Below are 22,072 nucleotides of genomic sequence, written 5' to 3'. Positions count from 1 at the left end.
GAGGAGCAGACGCACGTTAAAGAAGTAGAATGAACCGATAGGTCATCGTAAAAGCTTCTCCAGTGAAGTGTGGCTTTTGTTTAGGGTCTCGCGGGAGGAAGTTCTGCGAAAACTTGGGCCTCCGAATGCTATAGTGCTCGCTCGTGTCAGAAACGGTGTGTTGTATAGGTTTTTTTTTTGTCTTGACGTAAATAGGCAGCGTGAGATGACACTTGGGTTGCATAATTCCTCAGAAAGCTTACAAAAAGTTTACTCTCCTTGGACTGCTTTGTTCAGTCTTTTAAGTGAGATGTTAAGCTTAAGCGTCTAAGGACCGCCGTATTAAGTGCCGCATGTTTAATATGCAGTAAAAATGAACACTCCACAGTTATTTTCACGAGGCACTTTCAGCGTTGTCTGTGGGACAGCCTTCAGTAGCATTCATTTCGGAGAGCAGGCATAATATAAGTGCGCCGGGGAAGTGAGGGCGTGTTTGTATGTTGACAGCAGAAGAAAATTTGTTGGCAACATAAACAGACCGAGCTGTGTCATTGAACCTCGCTTAAGTATGCTACGTAAGTATGACATCACTAGCCATTTTTATTTTTATTTTTATTTATTTATTTATTTGTACTGCAGGCCAACATACTGGCCCATTCAGGAGGGGCAATACCGTTCACAAGGTAATGACAATGCAAGAAAGATAATAATAAAAATGTAAACAGTGCATGAAAAGGATGTAGCCCATAGCCACGTAACAAAAATCAAAATGCTTGCGTTAGCACAATAATTAGAACATAAAGAATCACACAGTTCAATTTATATGTGGATGAAAAACGCTGTGCCAAACAAAAATCGGGCACTAAACATAACAAAATACAGGAAATTTCACATTAAAAACGAGAAAAATAGTTACAAATATGGTTGTGATATTTTATGTAACAAATAGTTTTCCAACCCATTTGTGAAGTTCCCTGATTAAAGTATATCAACAGGAAGGTAATTCCATTCGTTTACAGCACGCGGATAAAAACTATTCATGTGAGATTTTGATTTAGCAAGTAATGGCGTAAGGGAGAAGTTGTGTCTACGTGTTGTTTTTCGTGCAGTAAATAGCGTTACATAATGAGGCATTTGAAGCCCGATTCTTCCATTTATGATGATATGTAAAAACTCGAGACGACTAACTTTACGCCGGTCTTCTAGCGAAGTGATTTTATTCCTAAGCGTAGTAAGGACGGGGAATGCTCTCTTTTACATTTTCCAAAGACAAATGTAACGGCTTTCCTTTGTATTGTACACGTTCCAAATTCATGATGTCCATTTTGGCATGAGGATCCCATACAACTGCCGCGTATTCAAGTTTCGATCACACGAATGTGTTATATGCTAAACTTTTGGTGTTTACCGGTGCCTTTTTAAGTTTCCTTTTCAAGAACCATAACTTGCGCAAACGCGGTTGAACATGTGAAAGAAATATGGTCAGACCAGGAGAATCTGTTAGTGAATGTGACGCCTAAATATTTGTATTTCTCAGCATCAGTTACTTTTGTGTCGTTTAGAACATAAGAAAATATAGTAGGTTCCTTTTTTCTTGTGACTGGTCTATAAACATTCTATTCCATGCTCCAAAGTTTACACCAATCGGAACTTTCAATAACTGACTTCCAGGAGCATGCGTGATCGTTTCGTGAAGTTTTGTTTAAATAGGATACAGTCATCCGCAAATAAATTAACATGCACAGCATCAGGGATTTCGTCTATTATATCATTAATATATGATACAGTATTATTATATCATTATCATATGATAAATACACCACTTTTAATGTTTCCCGTCTTGTATTATGTCGATGGATAAAATTTCACTGATATTGGTCTTCTTCAAAATTCTGTTTCGAAAGTGCATGACATGGAGACACGCTGTCAACCGTTTCCTTAGATGCGAAAGTGTCAAAAAGAAAAAAATAACTAACCGCTAACAGTGCCGGTGCGTGGGGCTGGGTGACAAAGTCTCTCGAGAAAGCCGCTCCACAAGCGAAGCACGACTAAGTTTTACCTAATTCTCGCTACTACATTTTCAACACGCCAGAACGATCGTATCTTCCTCAATTCCTTTCGTATAAATCTGCAGTTATTCTTTCTTGCTTATTTTCGTTTGTATTCCCGATAATTGTATAGCGACCATGGCGGTAGCATAGTCGTCAATTGGTTACAAGCGCGAAATGTTCAAATCATGTCTGAGTTATCGAAGAAGGCACCACTGTAAGTTAAATGAGGCATAGAATTCCCGACTCCCTAGCCTTTAGGTCCACAGCGTTTTTAGAAAAACTACGGGCTCAGTTACCCCCCCCCCCCCCGCCCATTTCCTCCTTCTCAATAGATCTAGTATAAGCGCTGTCCAAAGCTGCAGAAAGACTGAAGACAACATTGGTAGCTGTCAAGGTCGCCTGCTTTGCGCGAGGCTCACAGCGGTATTGATACGGCGGCACGACTCACAATTCTGAATAGCTACCCGGGTGCTCTAGTTTTCGTACGCCAAAGGACAAGCAGCCGCAACGAGCGGATGATACGCGACTCGGTGCCTCTCGGTAAGCGCTGAAAGCTTCACCCTTTTTAATTTTTACACACAAGTGTTAAGTGCTGTTGAAATTCAGCGAAAGTATATCGCGTACCCAGGCGCGTTCAAGACCGCGTGCATGCGTGAGATTCGGGAAACAAGAGGTTGGGAAAATAGAGAATTGACACTATGTCGTGACCTATAGTGTAACCCGCAAAGGGCGGACAAATCAGCGGAGTTCTTAGGCGTGTAGGGCCCTCTAGACCATACTTTTCGGCAACAAGGTAGCCTAGCCGCCAGCGGGATTATCTTAGTGAGCTATGTCGAATGCTCGGTTGCGGTAGCCGGACGTTCAAATCCCCTCCCCCGTTTTTTTTTTTTTTGACGATGGTGTATCTAAATTTGGCATTCTGCAGTACACTACATTTCCAGGCTTGGAGTGACGCCTGACACTGGCGAAGGATGCCGAGAACGAATGGGGCTATACTAATTCAGGTACAACCAAATTAGGAAGGCCCACTAAGCTTGAACAAAGAGACTCCCTCACCAAAACAGGAATTGGCCTCACTGGTGCAGTAGTCGGCCACAAACTCCCTGACGATATCTACCATCAACCCACGGTCCTCAGTTCCCAGCAGCTGTGGAGCACCTGACGAAGGTGGCCGCCAGACCTGTAACGCAGAAGAGGGGGCTAAGAGTGTCTGGGGCCGGACAGGCCGGCAATGGAAACTGAGCATGTCGACCTTTAACAGCCGAACTCTCTCGAGTGAGGCTAGCTTAGCAGGACTCCTTGAGGAACTGTCAGATGTTGTTTGGGATATTATCGGTCTTAGAGATTAGAACTCGTTAAGCTTATACATATCCAAATTATGGCCGTGTCCTCTGCTATAGAGGTCTCCCTGATAAGAAGCAATACGGGGTAGGATTCCTAATTCATAAGGACACAGCGGGCAATATTGACGAATTCTACAGCATTAATGAGAGGGAACAGTAGTCGTAATCAAACTTAATAAGAGGTATAGATTAAAGGTAGTACAAGCCTACGCTCCAACATCCAGTCATGGCGATGAGGAAGTATATCAGTTTTATCAACATGTTGAATTAGCGATGAGAAAAGTGCAAACTCGGTATGCAGTAGTAATGGCTGACTTCAATGCCAACGTGGGTAAAAAGCTGGCGGGTGAACAGGCATTTGGCAACTACGGCGCCGATTTTAGAAACGCTATAGGATAGATGCTGGTAGAATTCGCCGAAAAGAATAAGCTGGGAATAATGACCACCTTTTTTTAGGAAACGCCGCAACAGAAAGTAGACCTGGCAAAGCCGTCATGGTGAAACAAGAAATGAAATTGATTTCATGCTTCCTGCGGATCCCACCATAGTGCAGGACGTAGAAGTGATAGGTAGGGTAAAGTGCAGTGATCATAGGTTAGTGAGGGCTAGAATTCACCTCAATTTCACTTAAGAAAGATTAAAATTGGTCAAGAAGAAACAGGCCAGCTTGGAGGCAGTAAGGGTAAAAGCGGACAAATTTACGCTGGTATTTGCAAACAAATATGCAGCCTTAGAACAGAGAGATGACGTTGACAACATAGATGTAATGAATGAAACCGTAATGAGGCTGGCTTAAGAGGCAGCAACTGAAGTGGGAGGCAAGGCATCACGGTAACAAGTAGGCAAGCTCTCCCAAGTAACAAAGGACCTAATAAAGGAACGACAAAGAATGAATGTGCCCAACTCAAGAGATCAGACAGAATTCGCTGGAAATGTCAAAACTGATCGCTAAGGCAAAAATAAGTGGTATTCGAAATTATAACGTGAGAAAGACTGAAGAAGCCGTAAAAATGGACGCAGCCTGAAATCAGTGCGAAAGAAACTTGGCATAGGACAAACCAAGACGTATGCACTTAAAGATAAGCAGGGTAATAGCATCAGCAATCTCGAAAGTATAATAAACGCAGCGGAAGAATTCTATACTAACTTGTACAGTACCCAGACAACTCAGGAGTACTCCATTCGAAATAATAATGAACAGCAAACAGAAACTTCTTCTATAACTATAGATGAGGTCGGAAGGGCCTTGCAAAACATGAAACGGGGAAAGCGGCAGAAGAAGATGGAATAACAGTCGATTTAATCAAAGATGGAGGAGACATATAGCTAGAAAAACTGACGGCTCTCTATACAGAGTGCCTTTTGAATACAAGGGTCCCAGCAAATTGGAACAATGCAAACAATATACGAATCCACAAAAAGGGAGACGTTAAAGAACTGAAAAATTATAGGCCCATCAGCTTACTTCGAGTATTATATAAAATATCTACCAAAATAACCTCCAATAGAATAAAAGCAACACTGAAATTTAGTCAACCAAGGGAGCAGGCTGGCTTCAGGAAAGGTTACTCTACAATGGATCACATCCATGTCATTAACCAGGTTATTGAGAAACCCGCAGAGTACAATAAACCTCTCTAATGGCTTTCTTAGATAACGAAAAGGCATTTGATTCAGCAGAGATACCAGCAGTCATAGAGGCATTGCGTAATCAAGGAGTACAGACCGCTTATGTAGATACCCTAGAAAATATCTACAGTGATTCCACAGCCACCTTAATTCTACACAAGAAAAGTAGAAAGATACCTATAAGGAAAGGGGTCCGATGGAGACACAATCTCTCCAATGCTATTCACTGCGTGATTGGAAGTATTCAAGCTATTAAACTGGAAAGGTTTAGGAAGAGGGATACACGGCGAATACCTCAGCAACCTTCGGTTTGCCGATGACATTGTGCTATTCAGCAACAATGCAGACATCAAATCACGCAGAAACGCCAAGTGCCGTCTTTTTTCTTGACGACGACAACTGGAGGTGCCCATGGGCTACTCGAAGGTTCTTTAATGTCTTTTCCTGCATGTTGCTGGCTACGTTTTGTATAATCGCCCGTTCAGCAGCAGAAACGCGATGCGGATGACGATGAATAGGGTTTGCGTCGCCGGTGTCGATTCGATGCATGACTACCCTTGTCTGGCCAAGCGGGCGGTTCTCAAAGTCAAAAACAACCCGATACGATGCTAACACACGGCAAAGTTCAGCGGGCCGTGCAAATGAAAGGTCCGCGGCAGTCATTTTGTTGAATTCACTGGTGGGCAAGCCGATGGATGCTGCTGCGCAAGGAGGTCGTGAAGGGCTTCAGATGTTAGCGAGCAGATCTGACAGTAATTTAGGAATGACAATGTTGCAAGCGCAATTCCGGAAGGTAGAACATGGGCGAATAAGGCGAAGTTGAGTACAGGAAGATAAGCTTCATTGTTGACAATTTCGAAAACCGTGTGTGGTAGAGTCCCGTTGTGTGCGTAGACAACGTCAGTAACAGGGAATGCAACGTAATCCCCGTCAGTGACAGAACGCGAGGGCATCAAAAGAACATGAGTAATGGATTGGGGCGGCAGTCGCATGAGCTCTAGAGTACACAGCTGCGTGAGCCTACCAGCAAGAGTCTCGGAGACTGAAGGCAGTTCAAGTTGAAGGACACCGGCGCCACAGTCGACAAGGGCTGAATGTGTGGGCAAAAGGTCAATGCCCATGCTCACATCGTATGGGCACTGCTCAAACACATGAAACAGAGCCCTTGTCCGAAGACCAGATATGGTGACGCGGGCAGTACATGTTCCAACAACGATAGATGTGCTTCCATCAGCGACTCTTACAGCACGTTGCACGGCAGGTGTCAAGGACTTTCTTCAGCATCTCACGAAGAGTTGTGCTCATCACCAAGATTTGTGCACCGGTGGCCATAAAGTCATAACAGTAAGACCGTCGAATTGTACTTCGAGCAAATTAGAGCTGGTAGGGACAATCAGACGAGGATATTGAAGCCGGCTCAAGAATACAGCGTCATCTCTGGACGCTGCACTCATTATTTTCCGTATGCGCAGCGTCCAGGGTTGGCAGGCGACGGGAAACGGCAGGCTTGCGGCAAACGAGATCGGTGGTCGCGCGGTAATTGGTGACCTGTTGTACACATTTCTTCGAGTGTCGACATCGGGCGTGTCAGTCGGTAGAGAGCGCGGGAATGTTGTACGGGAGTAGCCTTCAGGATGAGGCTAATGGGCGCTCCAGCCAGTCAGCGATGTCCGACGACTTCAGCAGTGCCACGCAATATGCCCAACTCGAGAGCACGCGAAACCTATTGGGCGATCATCCGAAGTCCTCCACTCAGCAGGATTACGGTATCGCGAGGAAAAGGGCTGATGCAGCGCTGCGACTGGTTGAACTGATGGAGTGACTGGTGTAATGGGTGGAACGCGCACCGTGCAGACAGAGGGGAGTCCCAAATTAGCCACCTCCTGTAAAAGCACGTCTTGAATCAAGGAAACCATACGCTGGTTGGCAGTCAAGACGTCAGGAACAAGACGGGCTGGTGACATTGCTTCTATTTCACGAAGAACGATATATGTTAAAGTGGCAGAAGCAGGCGATCGTAGAGTCGGTGGTGGTTCTTCGCATGATGACGATGTGGCAGTGTTAGGAAGCCTGGTGAAATGCTGGCTATACGGCAGAACTTCACTTGTTTGAATCGCCGATACTAGTTCACAATGGGATTCACGGTAGCACACTTTCTGAATGCCAAGAGGTAGAATGCGTCGTCGGCGGTAGCTTTAAATGTGCCCGATATTTCCGCTTCGGGCAGGTTACTATCAACTTTGTGGCAAAGCGCTAGAATATCATGAATATACGAAATATATTATTCAGGAGAAGACTGCGCGCGAGAGCCGAGTTCTTCTTTAGCGGCTAGCTGACGACCCAATGGCTTTTCATTGCATAGGTCCCAGCTGATGACATCGTGCTCATACGTCTCCTACCATACGCGTGCGGTTCCCTTGAGATAAAATACCACATTTTCTAGCATAAGGGTATTTTCCCACCTGTTCTGTTTGCTGACACGCCCGTACCATGAAATACTATCTTCAACATTTACGTCATTTGTGCCACAGAAGGTGCCTGAACCTTTTGGAAGCGATAAGATCACACATTTTGCGAACGGCTGTGGCACGGTGGGTGCTTTAGTGGCCATCGTCGAGGGAACAAGGCGGCGAACGCTTCGGAGTTCCGTGCTGGGGTGATGGTGATGCGCAGGCAGCGTGCTCCGCAAATTCACCAGAAATGTTGCACAAAAACGTACATTTACAAATATTTACAAGTAGGGCGAGCAGCACACGAGTCATAGTATCCAAGATGGCGAGAAGCAACTTCTACCTCTTCTTCATCGATGACGGCCTAATGCGACGGACTTCATTTGTCTCTCGGCAATACTGCTAATCTCACACGACGTCATAGCAGGGAGGACACATGCATGAGTGCAGTGTAAAAGGGACATTAAACACTTATGTGAAACACAATACGATACAATGTCACAGTAGTGATGCGTGAAGTTAACTGCGATAGATATAAATAACGTAAGTATCTCCAACACAACATCAAAAAGTAAGCAATAAAAAACAAGGTCAACATAAAGAAAGGTAGCACGATTTTTGAGACGCAAGTGCGAAATCAGAATACAGAGAACCTAATGTAGTAAAAAACGTAGAACATCGGATATAAAATTAGTGATGAATAGTTAGGCACGTATTATTTTCTCGACAAACATTAGAAAATTTTCTGAAGTCGGAGTGCTCGTGACTGAATGGTCCCATCGGTTACACTCTCTGATTGCACGATTAATATAGGAGTATTTAAAATGTTGGAGTTGTGCCTGTGTTGAACAAGGGTACGAGAATGTTTATTACGTGTAGGTCTTGTACGTGCTGAAAATGTAACTTTACATGCGTCAGTGTTTATGTCGCCAAGAATTAATTGATACGGAAACTTCACTTGAGCTTGTTTAGCTCGAATTTGTAATGTTAACCTACGAGCTTGCTTTAGTAGACCAGTTGGTGAGCCAGTTAGGTTGAATTTATTAAAGATTAACCTTAACACCTTTCTCTGCACCCCATCGAGTTTGTTAATAAGTTAGTTAGTGAAAGGAAAGCAAACAAAGTTAGCACACTCAAGGATTGGTTGAACAATCATGCGACAACATAACAGCTTTGAGGTCGTTCTTGCCTGGCGAAGGCGTATTCTGAGAAAGGAAAGTCGCCTCAAGGGAGCAGATGTAATGTTTTCAACATGCAAATTCCATCGGAGATCAGAAAATAACAGTTAACCCTAGTATTCGTGCACTAAAACCGTAGTCAGAGGGGTGTCATTAGTGGTGTAGGTGAACTCACATGCTTGTTTCCTTCGAGTTATTTTCAATGTTGTCAATTTCTGTACATTTATAGTCATCGGCTATTCGCGACCTAAATGAAAGAAGACTCCATAGAATTATTTAAAATTCCTTGGTCATCATTAGAATTGATCTCATGACACAAGAGTCAATCACCCGCAAGAAGTCGGATATTACAAGACGGCTAGCAGGCTAGTTATTCATGTAAATGAGAAATAAAACTTATCCCAGGACGCTACCCTGGGGCTAAGCTAGAACCTTCATTCCTAATTTGAACGAACCATGATCACTCAGCGATTTAATTCTCAATACATTCAACAACAGGACCACCATTAATGTCCAATAACTGTTTTATTAGTTCTTTTCGTGGTACGCGGTCAAAGGCCTCTGAAAATTCAAGTAAAATTAGGTCTATCTCTTGTCTATTGTCTGTAGATTGAGTTACGTCATGTGTTAGTTCTATAAGTTGCGTTACTGTCGAAAGTGTCCTGCGGAAACCATGTTGGCACGGTTATAGTACAGATTCTTCGTCTATGTATGTGGTTATGTGTTTTAGAACTATATTCTTAAGAAGCTTTCATACAGTCGAAGTTAGTGAAATAGGTCTGAAATTGGACACCTCAGAAGTGTTTCCAGATTTATGAACTGGGACAACCACGGTAGTTTTCGGATCTGCAGGAAAGCTACTTGTTGTTAAATATTTGCTGAAAATTAGGCACATAAATGTGGCAGTCCAATCAGCATATCTCTTAAAGGGAAGCTGAAAGCTTCTCCAGAAAAAATGAGTGAAGAGCAGTACGTCGTAGTTTTCAACCCTCTGAATTCGAATACCGCATTGAAATTGAGCGAAAGAAAGCGCAAACATATTTTATTTCGACAAAAAGTGCAGCAGCAGACACGCCCAGCTCGCGCGCCTCGTTTCCGCCTGTGATTGGTCGGGCGCCTCGTGACGTCAACAATGGTGTTCGTCCGGACTGATTGCTGCCGCTACACACAAAGCACAGTGCAAGGTAGTTTGGTGCTGTTTTGCTGAGACGGTCATGGAAAACTTCGAAAGCTTGCGCTTCTCTGAGGAGACCGGCGTTAAGTCCGAACTCCACGAGAGCGATTTTGCGCGCGACGTTGATGGGCGACGGCTACGAGCGACAAAACGGGCAGTCGCTTGAACAGATCGCTCGGTGTTGTCGCTTGATCGCTCGTTTCAAGAAATCTAGAACTCGTCGCCCGGAAGTGCTATGAGCGACTAGCCAATAGTGCGAAGCCGGAATTGGATGTACATAAGTCAAATACTACTGTTTGTCACACGGAACGAGCAAACTATTGAATTTTACACATGCAAGAATAAGAAGCTAGTGCAAGACCTTCAGAAATATTTTATGCTCCTTTTTCAGTAAAATACATCAGCTTAAATTGATAAAGCATGCGTCATGCTAGTTTCGGCACGTATATTGCTGCCTTCATACCGGGAAGTCGTCGCTCAAAGCCGTCGCTCGCGTGGAGTTCGGTTCGCAGACGACGAGTGAACGCGACAGGCATCGCCTCGCTTGTCGCTGTCGCGTGCAAGATCACTTGTAAGGGGTTTATACTTTACTCCCTACATGTACGAGCCGATTGCGAAGAGCCGGCCTCTCCAAGAAGCAAAAAATGCTGGTGCAAGCACTGCTTTCCACGTGAACGAAGGCGAAGTGTTAGCGTCTCCTTGTGTTGGAAATGTTCTTTGGCGAGTTTGTTTTCTGCTAAGCTCCATTGAGCGTTCCAGTGAGTACGTTTCCGGGCAAACAACTGCAGTGTTATGTTCCTGCATGCCTCCTCGTAGAACGTAAGCGGTGATGCGATCTTCGGCATTTGTGCGCTGCCCCAAACCTGTCGGCAATCTACACAGACGGTTTAAACGCGGGAAAAGTTTACCGGCTGTTGTAGCACGTGTAGTATAGCACCGTCATCAGCGCGCCATCCGCACGCTACTCGTAACCGGCAAATTCCGCCGGCTACGTGAGATGGTCGGTTTCCTCTCGCACACATAGAGAGAGAGAGAGAGAGAAAACACTCATGATAAATAAATGTTTTCTCTCTCTCTCTCTATGTGTGCGAGAGAAGGGGGGGCGCAGCGTCCTGGCGTGAGCAGGCTTTCCAACAAATGCAAACTTTCCGCTTGGACTGCGTTATGGTAGCTGCATGCAGGCTGTTTCACAACACATGTGCGAATAGAAAATTCGCGGCGCTTGGCGAAGAAACCTGCGTCAAGGGTGGGAGATAAACATGCACCTTCCGTTCAGCGTGCTAACACGAATGAGAACCCAAAGCACGCATTATTGATAAACTCCGGTAGTAATCGTCACGGAAGTGGTTAGAGCACAACACTGTTGTTCTTGAGCGCTTGAAGTTGTTTCGCTTCACAGCAGCCTCCCACTTAGCTGAAAGCTTCTTGCCTTGCAGGAACTAATGGAACATCGGAACATCATCGTGGCCGCTGGTGTTCGTGCAAGCGTAGGCGGCACAGAACGCCGGCATGATCGGCCTACAAGTTCAATTGATGCTGCGCACCTCAACTACCACTCCTATATACACACAAACAAAGGAATGCAGGGTCGAGCGAAGCACATTAGGACGGCACGCACGCAGAAATAAGCCCGGTCAGGCACGGTCGCGGAGACTGCGAAGGAACGGAACACCAGTGCTGACGTCACTACGCCGCGGTTTCCGGTCTCAGCTCGCATCGTGAGCGTCAGCAGCAGCGCGCGGCGCTCGACGGGGGGCGGAGCTACAGCGCAATTTTAACCGACGATTACGTCGCTGCTAAGCGAAAAATCCCCCCCGAAATTTTACCTGCATTTTTTATGAGGTTCCCGCATCCGTATATGAGCGTCTTAATGAATTCGACAGACTCTTTAGCTTCCCATTAAGAAATACGTTGCGTATATTGTCTGGCCCAACATGTTTTTTTTTTTTTTCAATGTGAAGTAGAAGGTTTAGTACACTTGCTTCAGTGACTTTAAGAGGCGCGATATGTCTACAGGCGCACGGCTCTTTGTGCGTGAGGCTCCAGTCGTCGATAAAAAATACAGGTTGGAAATACATGTTAAAAGAAGTCGCGCTGTTCCGGTTGTCGGCACTCGAAATTGAAGGGCCGTCATGCTTCTTAGGGTTAAAGTAATTTCAGAATTTCTTAGGCACCCTCGTTAAAAAATTAGGAAGAATGTTGGTGAAGTACTTAATTTTAGCATTATTAATTTTAGACTTCACTTTGAAAATGACTTCACTGCGCCTACATCTAGTTATGTGCAAGGGTTTTTCTTTTAACCTTCTTGGTGGCCTACTTACTTTTTGTTTTGCTTCGGTAATTTCGCATGTAATACATAGATTACCTGGGTTTAACTTGTTCGCCTTACTTGGGACATACTTCCGAGTGGCAAAAAAAAAGATATCTTTGAACTCAGGGAGTCAACGTTCGTAGAGGCAAGATCAGAAAATTCTTGATACACAGCATGTCTAAAATTTAGGTGGTGCATTATGCTCACACCATCATTGTTGGAAAAGTCAAGAAAGGTCGTACGTGTTTTCATAGTATGTGTAGAATATTCTATCTGTATAGTGCAGTATGTTAACTTTTGGCCTGATAATGTGTCCATTATTTCTGTATCTGTGTCTTCGTTCGAAAAGTGATTGCTCAAGAATACTAGTTCAAAATTCCTTCATGCCATACTTTTAATGCGCATGCGCTCTGTGACGACTTCACATAGGTTAAAGTTGAGCATCATGTATCAAATAAGTTCAGATGAAACAGAAGGTAAATGTACGCTTGGTAATCTATATCTGGTAAATTGAAATCTCCAAGTAAGATTAGTCGACCACATGATGCATGACGTTCTAAGAAGTTGCACATTGATTGAATCACGCCATTATCAGCCGTAGTACTGCGGTGAACGCAACCCGCAGGGATATTGCCTGGGCCCATAGTTATCGTGCAAAAGATTTAAAAAAAAATTAAATTATGGGGTTTTACGTGCCAAAACCACTTTCTGATTATGAGGCACGCCGCAGTGGGGGACTCCGGAAATTTCGACCACCTGGGGTTCTTTAACGTGCGCCTAAATCTAAGTACACGGGTGTTTTCGCATTTCGCCCCCATCGAAATGCGGCCGCCGTGGCCGGGATTCGATCCCGCGACCTCGTGCTCAGCAGTGCAAAAGATTGCTTCCACGTTCTTGACATCAGGCAGTGCCACCAAGGGGATGCATTCTTTATTAGTAAGGCGACACCTACAATGCCTGTCAGTCTATCTTTCGGTATTATTAAATAATATTTGCATGTTGCCTTGCTCGATATATAGCGCCACAACCTTCTCACAGTCCCTGTGTATTCCATATGAACTGAGTCCTTATATGGGTTGATCGCTCGTGGTCGTTACTTTAGTGCGACAAAAATGCGAAAACACTCATATACTTAGATTTAGGTGCCCTTAAAGAACTTCCGGTAGTCAAAATTATTCTGGAATCTCAGACTACGGCAGGCCTCATAATCGACTTATTGCATAATAATCATAATCAATTACGGTTCCCAAATTATAGTTATTTTAATACCAGTCCAATACATAATGGCATTACATATACAGGCTAGATAACGGCTATTCACAGCACTTCAAGCTTTAGGAAAACCAGGCAATTCAAACCCAATGAAATGCTGAAGAAAAAAGAATTCTTAGATGAACCAAATGAACTTAACATAAAGTTTCCTTATGTTGAAGGTCATAATGGAACATTACGAAGTACACTAGCAGATGAATTAGCAAAAGAACCCCCAAAGGAAGGCGAAGAGGCTTTCCTTCCAAGTCTGAAATCATTTATTTCAGAACAATGACAGTAAATTCATGTGCCTAACGGAACGAAATCTGCAACAAAGAAGGAACAAACAGTTACACCCAACCAATAAATAAAGAAGTTAAATCACATTCCAAAACGCTTTCGAAGAAATTTCTATACTACTAAGACACTGCTAGGACACGGAAGATTTTCATTTTACTTTCGGCGATTTAATATAGTAGCATACCCAAAATGTCTATGCCGAAATAGTATTGGTAGTTTTGATCATTATCCTGAAGACTGTTTACTTGAAACTACAAAGCCAAATGAAACCTTTAAACTAGTCGATAAATTACAAAATTGAAAGCCAGAAATTATTTAGAGCAAAAAAAAAAAAACAGTGACCGTTCTAGAGGAAATGGTGCAGAAACTTGACTAGACTATTTTGCAATGTTAAAAACATGGACGCAAAATTAGCTCGACACATTAAAAGCAACGATGAACTTCAACGTCTACAAACTCCTTTACAAATGTATTTAAGAAAAGGAAATGGGGCATAAAAACCATCCTTGGTGAGGACTCCTCAGTCACTATTTCTTATCGAGCCGCCAATACACCCGCAACAAAACACCAAAAGAGTAGTTTTAAATACAAGAAAACACTGATCTACAACGACCAGGAAGCAAACTCCTTCAATCTTACGAACAGTTGCAAGCGCAAACATCCCGAACTGGCAGCATCGTACAACAACCACAATCAGACAAGAATTGAGAAACACTTATAGCTGCAATACAACCTATGAACGGCCAGAAGAAAGGAAGAACGAAGTGTCCTTTCAAGACGAAGATGAATACAATCAAACATTTTGTTTTATTTTTATTTTCTTTGTTCAATAAATATTCACTGTCTTGCCCGACCCGTCCCCTCCGTGGAGCTCGTTGGCTGATGGTAGCTTACTCTCTCTTAATTTTATACTCACTACACCCTGCACTTTCTCTAACCTCCCCCCTATCACTCCTCGCGTTATACTTCCACTTCTCTAGTCCCCCACCCTAACACTCTCTAATTCAACCCTACCCATATTACCTGGAGTACTTTGGTGGTTAAGGTGGGGCACTTCCCAGCCCTTCTCACACTCTCTACCGAAAGTGTTGTTTTTGAGGTGAGAAGTATGAATTACATGCTTGTCCTTAGAGTGGTAATATAAAATGACTGGATTGAATTCTAGGTCTTGGCTTGTAGCATGAAGAGAACACGTACACAGAGAGGAGCAGATAGGACGAGTGCTATATATTGAATTCTATATATTTTGAATTCTAGGGTTGTACGTGTGAAAATCGCGATTTGATTGCGAGGCACACCATAGGGGGGGGGGGGGGATGTTGCATTAAGTTTGACCACTAGGGAACTTTTACTGTGTCCCCAGTGCACGGGACACGGGCGTTTTTCTATTTCGCCCACTTATATAGAATGACTCATCACTGCGGCTGGGTTTTTTGTTTATGATGATTACTATAGTTCGAAGTGCCGCCAACATTCTAAAAAATTATTGTTGTGTCTCGCGGCGAAATTGTCAACAATGACATTTTCTAGCATGGTTTCATACTTGTTTTTGAGCGAGTTGGTTCACATATGGGCAACAGCGCGAACAGACGACCACAAGAAGGAATACACGCGCACACAAGCACTGTCGATGGTGGAAGAGGAACGTGAAACACAGAAGGAAAGGCCCACAGTATAAGAAAGGAACTTGATCAATACTTCTTTTCGAACGAGTTGGTTCACGTTGAAACATGTGGGTAACAGCGCAAACAGACGACCACAAGAAGGGAGACACGCACACACAAGCGCTGTATGTATGTGTGCATCCCATCTTGAGGTAGGCTGTTTGCATTGTTGCCCATATGTTTCAAGATGGTCCCATACCTTGCATAATTACAGAGGATTTTTTGTACGTGCTACATGATGACGTTCATCTAAGATTATATATATATATATATATATATATATATATATATATATATATATATATATATATATATACATATATATATATAGCTGCCGTTCAGGGGCAGTGGTATAACTTCAATGTCGACACGCGAACGACATCGGAGAGGCGTGGGCGTCGGGGACGGCAAGTGGTGCCTTCTCCTTCAGTAATCATTTCGTATGTGACGTCGCCGAGTCGTTGAACGATTCTATAAGGTCCAAAGTAGCGTCGGAAAGTTTCTCCGACCGACCAAGCTGGCGGATCGGTGTCCACACCCATACTTTGCCACCGGGTTGATAAGTGACGTCGCGGTGACGAAGATTGTATCGGTCGGCGTCGTTGTGTTGTTGGTAGCGGATACGCATTCGTGCGAGCTGGCGCGCCTCTTCCGCGCATCGAGGGAATTCGGCAGCATCAGCGGCAACATTAGAACAGTTGGCGGGTAAAAGCATTGCGTGCAACGTTGTTATAGCTTCCCGGCCGTGCACCAAGCGAAAAGGGGTGAAGCTGGTAGTTTCTTGAACGACAGTATAATATGCAAACGTAACATACGGGAGAACGTCGTCCCAGCTTTTGTGGTCGCCGTCAACATACATGGAAATCATATCAGCCATCGTTTTGTTTCGCCTTTCTGTCTGGGGATGGTAAGAAGTGGCTTTGCAGTGAACTGTACCACTGAGAAGCATGATTTCTTCTGTGAGCTGCGCTGTAAATGCTGTGCCCCGGTCGGTTATAACCACTGTTGGGGCACCGTGGCGGAGTACGATACCATGGACAAAGAAGGTCGCAATATCATTAGCAGTGCCTCGTGAGAGAGCTCGGGTTTCAATGGAACGTGTAAGGTAGTCTGTCGCAACAGCAATCCAACGGTTACCAGCCCTCGACGTGTGGAATGGTCCAAGCAAATCTACGCCAACCTGCTGAAAAGGGATCCGTGCAGGATCCACGGGATGGAGAAGTCCAGCGGGATGCACGGGGGTTGTCTTGCGTCTCTGGCAGTCGCGGCCTGTCTTCACGTATTGCTTCACGTCACGGCGAGGGTTACGCCAGAAGTTGTTTTGGCGTATGCGTGAAAACGTCCGTGCGAATCCCATGTGGCCCGAAGATGGCTCGTCGTGAGAGGCCCGCAGGATGTCGTCACGTAGTCAAGACGTAACTACAAGGAGGCAGGCGGTTGCGGTCGAGCGAAAACCCAATTTGTGGAGAACGCCATCGCGGAGAAAAAACGAGGATAACTTGCGGATGAACATACGAGGCGGCTCTGGTAGACGGTTCTCAAGATAGTCGGTGAGAGGCCGGAGTTCTGAATCATCGCGCTGTTGCTTGCTGATGTCTGATACTGTGATAATGGACAGAAATGCGTCGTCTTCATCAAAGTCGTATGGCGACGGTTGAAGTGGAGCACGTGACAGGCAGTCGGCGTCGCAAAAACGCAGTGTGCCGTATTTCTTTTTCACCAGAACCGCAGGTGACGCCCATGGACTGGTGGAGGGCTGTATGATATCGTCGGTAAGCATTTGTTGGACTTCATTTCAGATGCCGTCTTGCTCTTTACGAGAAATACGGTAGGCACGTTGGCGCACAGGTCTTTCATTGGTATTTGTAATAATTCTGTGTTTCGCAATTGGCGTTTAGTTGACCTTCGATGTTGAAGAGAAACAGTCCGCAAAAGTCTGTAAAAGGCTTGGAATGCTAGCCTGTTGTTCACCTGATAATTTAGAATTCACATCAATATTGCTGTTGGCGCCTACGTCACAGTTAGAATTTCCATCATTGTGTCCTACAGTTAAAGAAGCGCGAAAGTCGCTGACTGCCTCCAAATAGGCGATGGCAGTTCGTGGGGCGAAGTGCTGGTATTCACGACTGAAATTGGTCACTAAAATCTGAGCAGTCCGTGACGACAGCTGCAAGATGGTGCGGGCTACGCAAACCTGTCGAGCCAACAAGACTGACAGATTGCCCTCAGCGATTCCGAGATGGGGAGGATCGTCGTCTGTTTCTACGGTGATAAACGCAGTACTCCGGGGCGGTAAAGTAGCACAGTCACGCGAAACATGTAACACCGTGGACTGTGGGTGGTAGTCGTTCGAATGAGTTGCGTGTTCGCTGGAAAAAGTGACCAGCAACTCGCGAAGGTTTATGATTGCGCCGTACTCCCGAAGAAAGTCCATGCCGAGTATGACCTGCCTAGAGCACTCTGCCAGGATAATAAATGAACCGACAAATGTGACCTCACGAATTTGTACCCTCGCAGTGCATTTGCGGATCGGCGTGAGAACATGACCGCCAGCTGTACGGAGCTTAGGTCCTGACCACGTTGTCGTCACCTTGCGAAGTGCAGTAACCAGTTGTCTGCTCATGACAGAATAATCGGCACCAGTATCGACAAGAGCGGTTACTGGGTGGTTATCTACAGAAACGAGTATGTCGGCTGAAACAGGTTCACGGTTTTCGAAGGAAGGTGTCGAAGGTACGCAGTCGTCGTTGTCGTCGTCGTTATCGTCGTCGTCGTCGACGCTGTCGTCGGGGTGTCGCAGCGGAGGATCCTCCGAATTGCGTTGGACAGCGGCCCCACCCCGGAGGTCACTGTTTTTAGTTTCCTCGACTTGGGCTCGTGGGCCGGTTGCCCACGGAAGCGGAGAACGTAGTGTAGAGGCTAGGTGACGCCGATCGTCGAGGAGGTAGTGATCGTGACTGGCACCTCTGCGGAGACGGAGATCGGGTCGTTGGCAGGGACTGTTCAACCGGTGGCAACTGTGCGTACGGCGACAAAGGTTGACTGGCCAGATATTGCTGTATTTCTCTAGGGCGCTCTCCCTCACGTGGGTGACGAGCGCCGGGGTGATAGCCCTGGAGTCCTATTCTTCGGTAGTAGCAGGCACGGTACAAGTGGCCTGCTTCGCCACAGTGGAAGCAAAGTGGGTGATAGTCAGGGGTGCGCCACACGTCTGTCTTTCGCGTAATGATTCGAGGGCTCCTAGACCAGTACATGTTTGTACGTGAAGCTTGGCCCTGGAAGTGGCACAGCGGTTCTTCAGAAGAAGGCGGGTTATGCTGGTTCCCGGGTTGCGCAGGTAGCCTCATTGCTTGCGCATAAGTCAGTACGGGGGCGGCTTCAGGTCTGGTTGGCACAAATGACTGTGCCGCCTGGCGGACTTCTTCGCGGACGATATCTGTGAGGGATGTTACGGTTGGTTGAAATCGCACTCCCTGTAGTCGATCGAGCTCCTCACGCACGACATTACGCACAAGCTCTCGAAGCGCATCGGTGTCATAGGACAACAAGAGAGAAGATGCTGATTCCAGACTGATTTGGCGATCGTAGACCGAGGAGCGTTGCTGAAGGGCTCGCTCCATTGTTGTCGCCTCACTGACGAACTCAGCTACTGTAGCTGGAGGCCTTCGCATCAGTCCAGCAAACAGCTGCTCGTTCCCTGCAGACATCAGGAGGCGTACTTTCTTGGCTTCTATTGTGCCAGGGCCAGCACGCTTGAAAAGCCGCGACATGTCCTCTACGAGCATGGCTACGCTTTCGTTCGGCCTTTGAACCCTATTCTGAAGGGCTTGCTTTGCTCGCTCTTTTCTTGCGGGGCTGCTGTACGTATCGCGTATCTGCCGTTGAAATTCTTGCCAGGTGGTGATGGATGGCTCGTGGTTAGCGAACCATGTTCGGGCAGAGTCCCCTAGGGCGAAGTACACGGTCCTTAACTTTTTCTGCTCGTCCCAATAATTGACGTCAGCCGCACGATCGAAGTCGTCGGGCCAGTCTTCAACGTCCTCAAAAGGCTCACCATGGGAAGGTCGCGGCCAGCGTGGGGTGTGGAGAACCAGCGACGCAGGAGGTTGTCCCGTACCGTATGTCTCCTGTGTCTGGCTTGCGCTTGTGGTGGACATTCTCGGCAGATCTTGCAGGCCGTATTCCGGAAGCAGTCTTTGAAGCCGTCGGCTTTTGCGTAGGTTGTCCGCTTCCAGTTCCTGGGGGTCAGAGTTCATAGACGCGTACCCAGGAACTGCACCAGTTTGTCACAGACAAAGCCACAAAAGACTTAGGTCGACGCTATAGATCTTGTATATATCGCTATCCTGGCACCTTCGTCGTCGTCTTCTTCTCGGAGCCACCCAACACACCTAGCACGTGGCACCGAATTGCACCGAGTGCTGTCAGTGGTGACCCGATACCCAGGGTCGACACCATCAGAGTCCTGGGTATGTTCATAGAATCACGCGGCGGCAACGGCACTGCGTTACGCAAGATAATTGCGAAAACCGACAATGCTTTTCGCCTCGTCCGAAGGGTCACAAACAGACATCGTGGCCTCAAGGAGGACAATCTGCTTCGGCTCATCAACGCCTTTGTGCTGTGTCACCTCACCTACACGGTGGACATGCACAACTGGCTCAGAGCCGAGCGAGAAAAGCTTAATGCCCTCATCAGAAAATTCTTCAAGAGAGCCCCCGGGCTGCCCGTCAGAACGCATACAGAAGACCTCCTTCGGCTCGGTATACACAACACCATTGAGGAGATGGCCGAGGCTCAGGAACGGGCCCAGCTAACTCGGCTGTCCACCACGCCAGCCGGCAGGCGTATCCTCGAGGAGATCGGACTCGCACCAACCAAAAACTCGCACCAACCAAATCCCCAGAGAAATAGGGGAGAAGATCGTGGTCGCCCCTTTGCCGCGCAACGTTCATCCCGTTCACAACGCAAGTCGTCGCAAGGCAAGAGCATTTAATATACTAAAGCAAATAAACCAGGACAAAATCGCAGCAAGCTTCGTGGACGCAGCTGCATATCGAGACGGCAAGGCTTTTGCGGTTTCGGTCATTGACACGCTGGGCAAAGTCATCAACTGTGCTTCCGTCCGGACGACGAACCCAAAGGTGGCCGAGCAAGTGGCCATTGCACTCGCCATGCAAGACGGTCGGAGAGACAGGGTGTATAGCGATTCGAAAGCCGCCATCAGGGCATTCCAGAAAGGCCGGGTAGCCCGGCAGGTAGTTCAAATTCTGAAAGGCGCCAAACAGGGCAACACCTCCATGCACTCGATCCTTTGGTTCCCTGCACACGTCGGGGCGATTGAGGGGGTTCCTCTGAACATCAACGAGTCTGCCCACGAGGCTGCGCGTGGCTTTACCGACCGCGCTGCCCTCGGATCGGGCGACTCTCTCCCCGGACACAGAGACGCTCCTCTCACACACAACGAAATCACGAAATTCTTTTACGTAGAGAGAAGGGTCTTCCCCCCGCCTCACTCCAAGCTAAGCAGGCCGCAGGCGCTCACACTAAGACTTCTGCAAACGAACTCATACCCAAATCCGGCGTCCCTTAATAGCATATATCCAGAGATTTATCCGAATTGTTCTTGCGTGGCCTGTGGTGAGGTAGCTACGTTGCCTCATATGCTCTGGGAGTGCGGGTCGCTGGGCCCGAAGTTCAGCAAGGAAGAGTGGGACGTGCTCCTGCGAAGTCCTGTCTTTGAGGACCAAATCCTGGCCGTCCAGCGCGCCCGCGATCGGGCAGGCAGACTAGATCTGTCAGTCCCGTCGTGGGATTAGCCGGGTGCGCGTTTTATCGCGCTTTGCTGGACCAAATAAAAGTTTGTTCACTCACTCACTTACTCCCTCCCTCACTGTCAGGTGTGTCGTGGCGGTGGCAATATATATATATATATATATATATATATATATATATATATATATATATATATATGCATACAATTTGAGCAATGCTGCTACAAGGCAAGGTAAGCAGAACCAGTATTTAATTTCAATCAATGCGACTGGTGGACCGATCTTCATCAGGCTAAACCACAAAATGGCAGTTCGGCACTGTTAGAAAAGATCGCAGAACGGGTGCCCGGTTGTTCTCAGATACATGGAATCGAAACGGACCGCTGTGACAGCGATTCACTCTTTCTTGGCACTTTTTCAGATTTACAGCTGCCTTATTGGCAACAATGCTGGGCGAAAGCAAGGCGGAGTTTCATGTGTGTGGGGCAAGGAATTCAGTGAAAAAAAAGAAAGAAACGAAAAAGAAAACAGAAAAAGAAAAAAAGGAGGAGGCAGACATAAGTCAGAAAAGAGCAGCGGGATAGAGAGTAGTGGCCGCTAGGTTTACATTGACGCGAGGCAAGGAGGGGGAAAACTGTCACAGGGCAGCATCATATATATACCGTGTGTCCAAAATTAAGGTTTACGGCTGTCTTAAAATTAGGCACTGGGCTGCACGTGAAAACCAGCAGTGCAAATAAATATGCAGCCAGGGCGACATAAGGTTAGATGATCATTATCGCTGTCAGCAGTCCAATTAACTAAAATTGAATAAATAATTTTTTGTTGACTGCAGTAAGTGGGTATGTTTGTATTGAAAAGTTAGAGGCAGCCGTGTTTCTACAGAGTATCAGTTGGAAGAATTCTTCTAGCGTGCCCGTGCTACGAGATATCCGATTCCAATGTTTAATTGTCCTTGGCATGATTGC

At 46.2% G+C, this 22,072-nt stretch overlaps 1 protein-coding gene across 7 annotated transcripts in view; it reads left to right on the top strand.

Moving 5' to 3' along the window:
* Nucleotides 1–402: 402 nt before the first annotated feature.
* The window catches only part of LOC129384594 (uncharacterized), a 165,419-nt gene continuing 143,749 nt past the window's right edge, over nucleotides 403–22,072 (top strand). For 4 of the 7 annotated variants that reach the window (XM_055070147.1, XM_055070146.1, XM_055070145.1 and 1 more), the window contains exon 1: nucleotides 2,369–2,570. In XM_055070147.1, the coding sequence (XP_054926122.1) occupies nucleotides 2,546–2,570 (25 nt within the window). In that variant the 5' untranslated portion in view covers nucleotides 2,369–2,545. Of the gene's footprint in view, nucleotides 555–2,368; nucleotides 2,571–22,072 lie in introns of those variants that run through there. The other 3 variants (XM_055070148.2, XM_055070144.2, XM_055070143.2) reach the window with 1 other exon arrangement.

This window comes from Dermacentor andersoni, chromosome 5, assembly GCF_023375885.2.
Source record: "Dermacentor andersoni chromosome 5, qqDerAnde1_hic_scaffold, whole genome shotgun sequence".
NCBI lineage: Eukaryota > Metazoa > Arthropoda > Arachnida > Ixodida > Ixodidae > Dermacentor > Dermacentor andersoni.
This window is presented reverse-complemented; position numbering and strand designations above follow the sequence as displayed.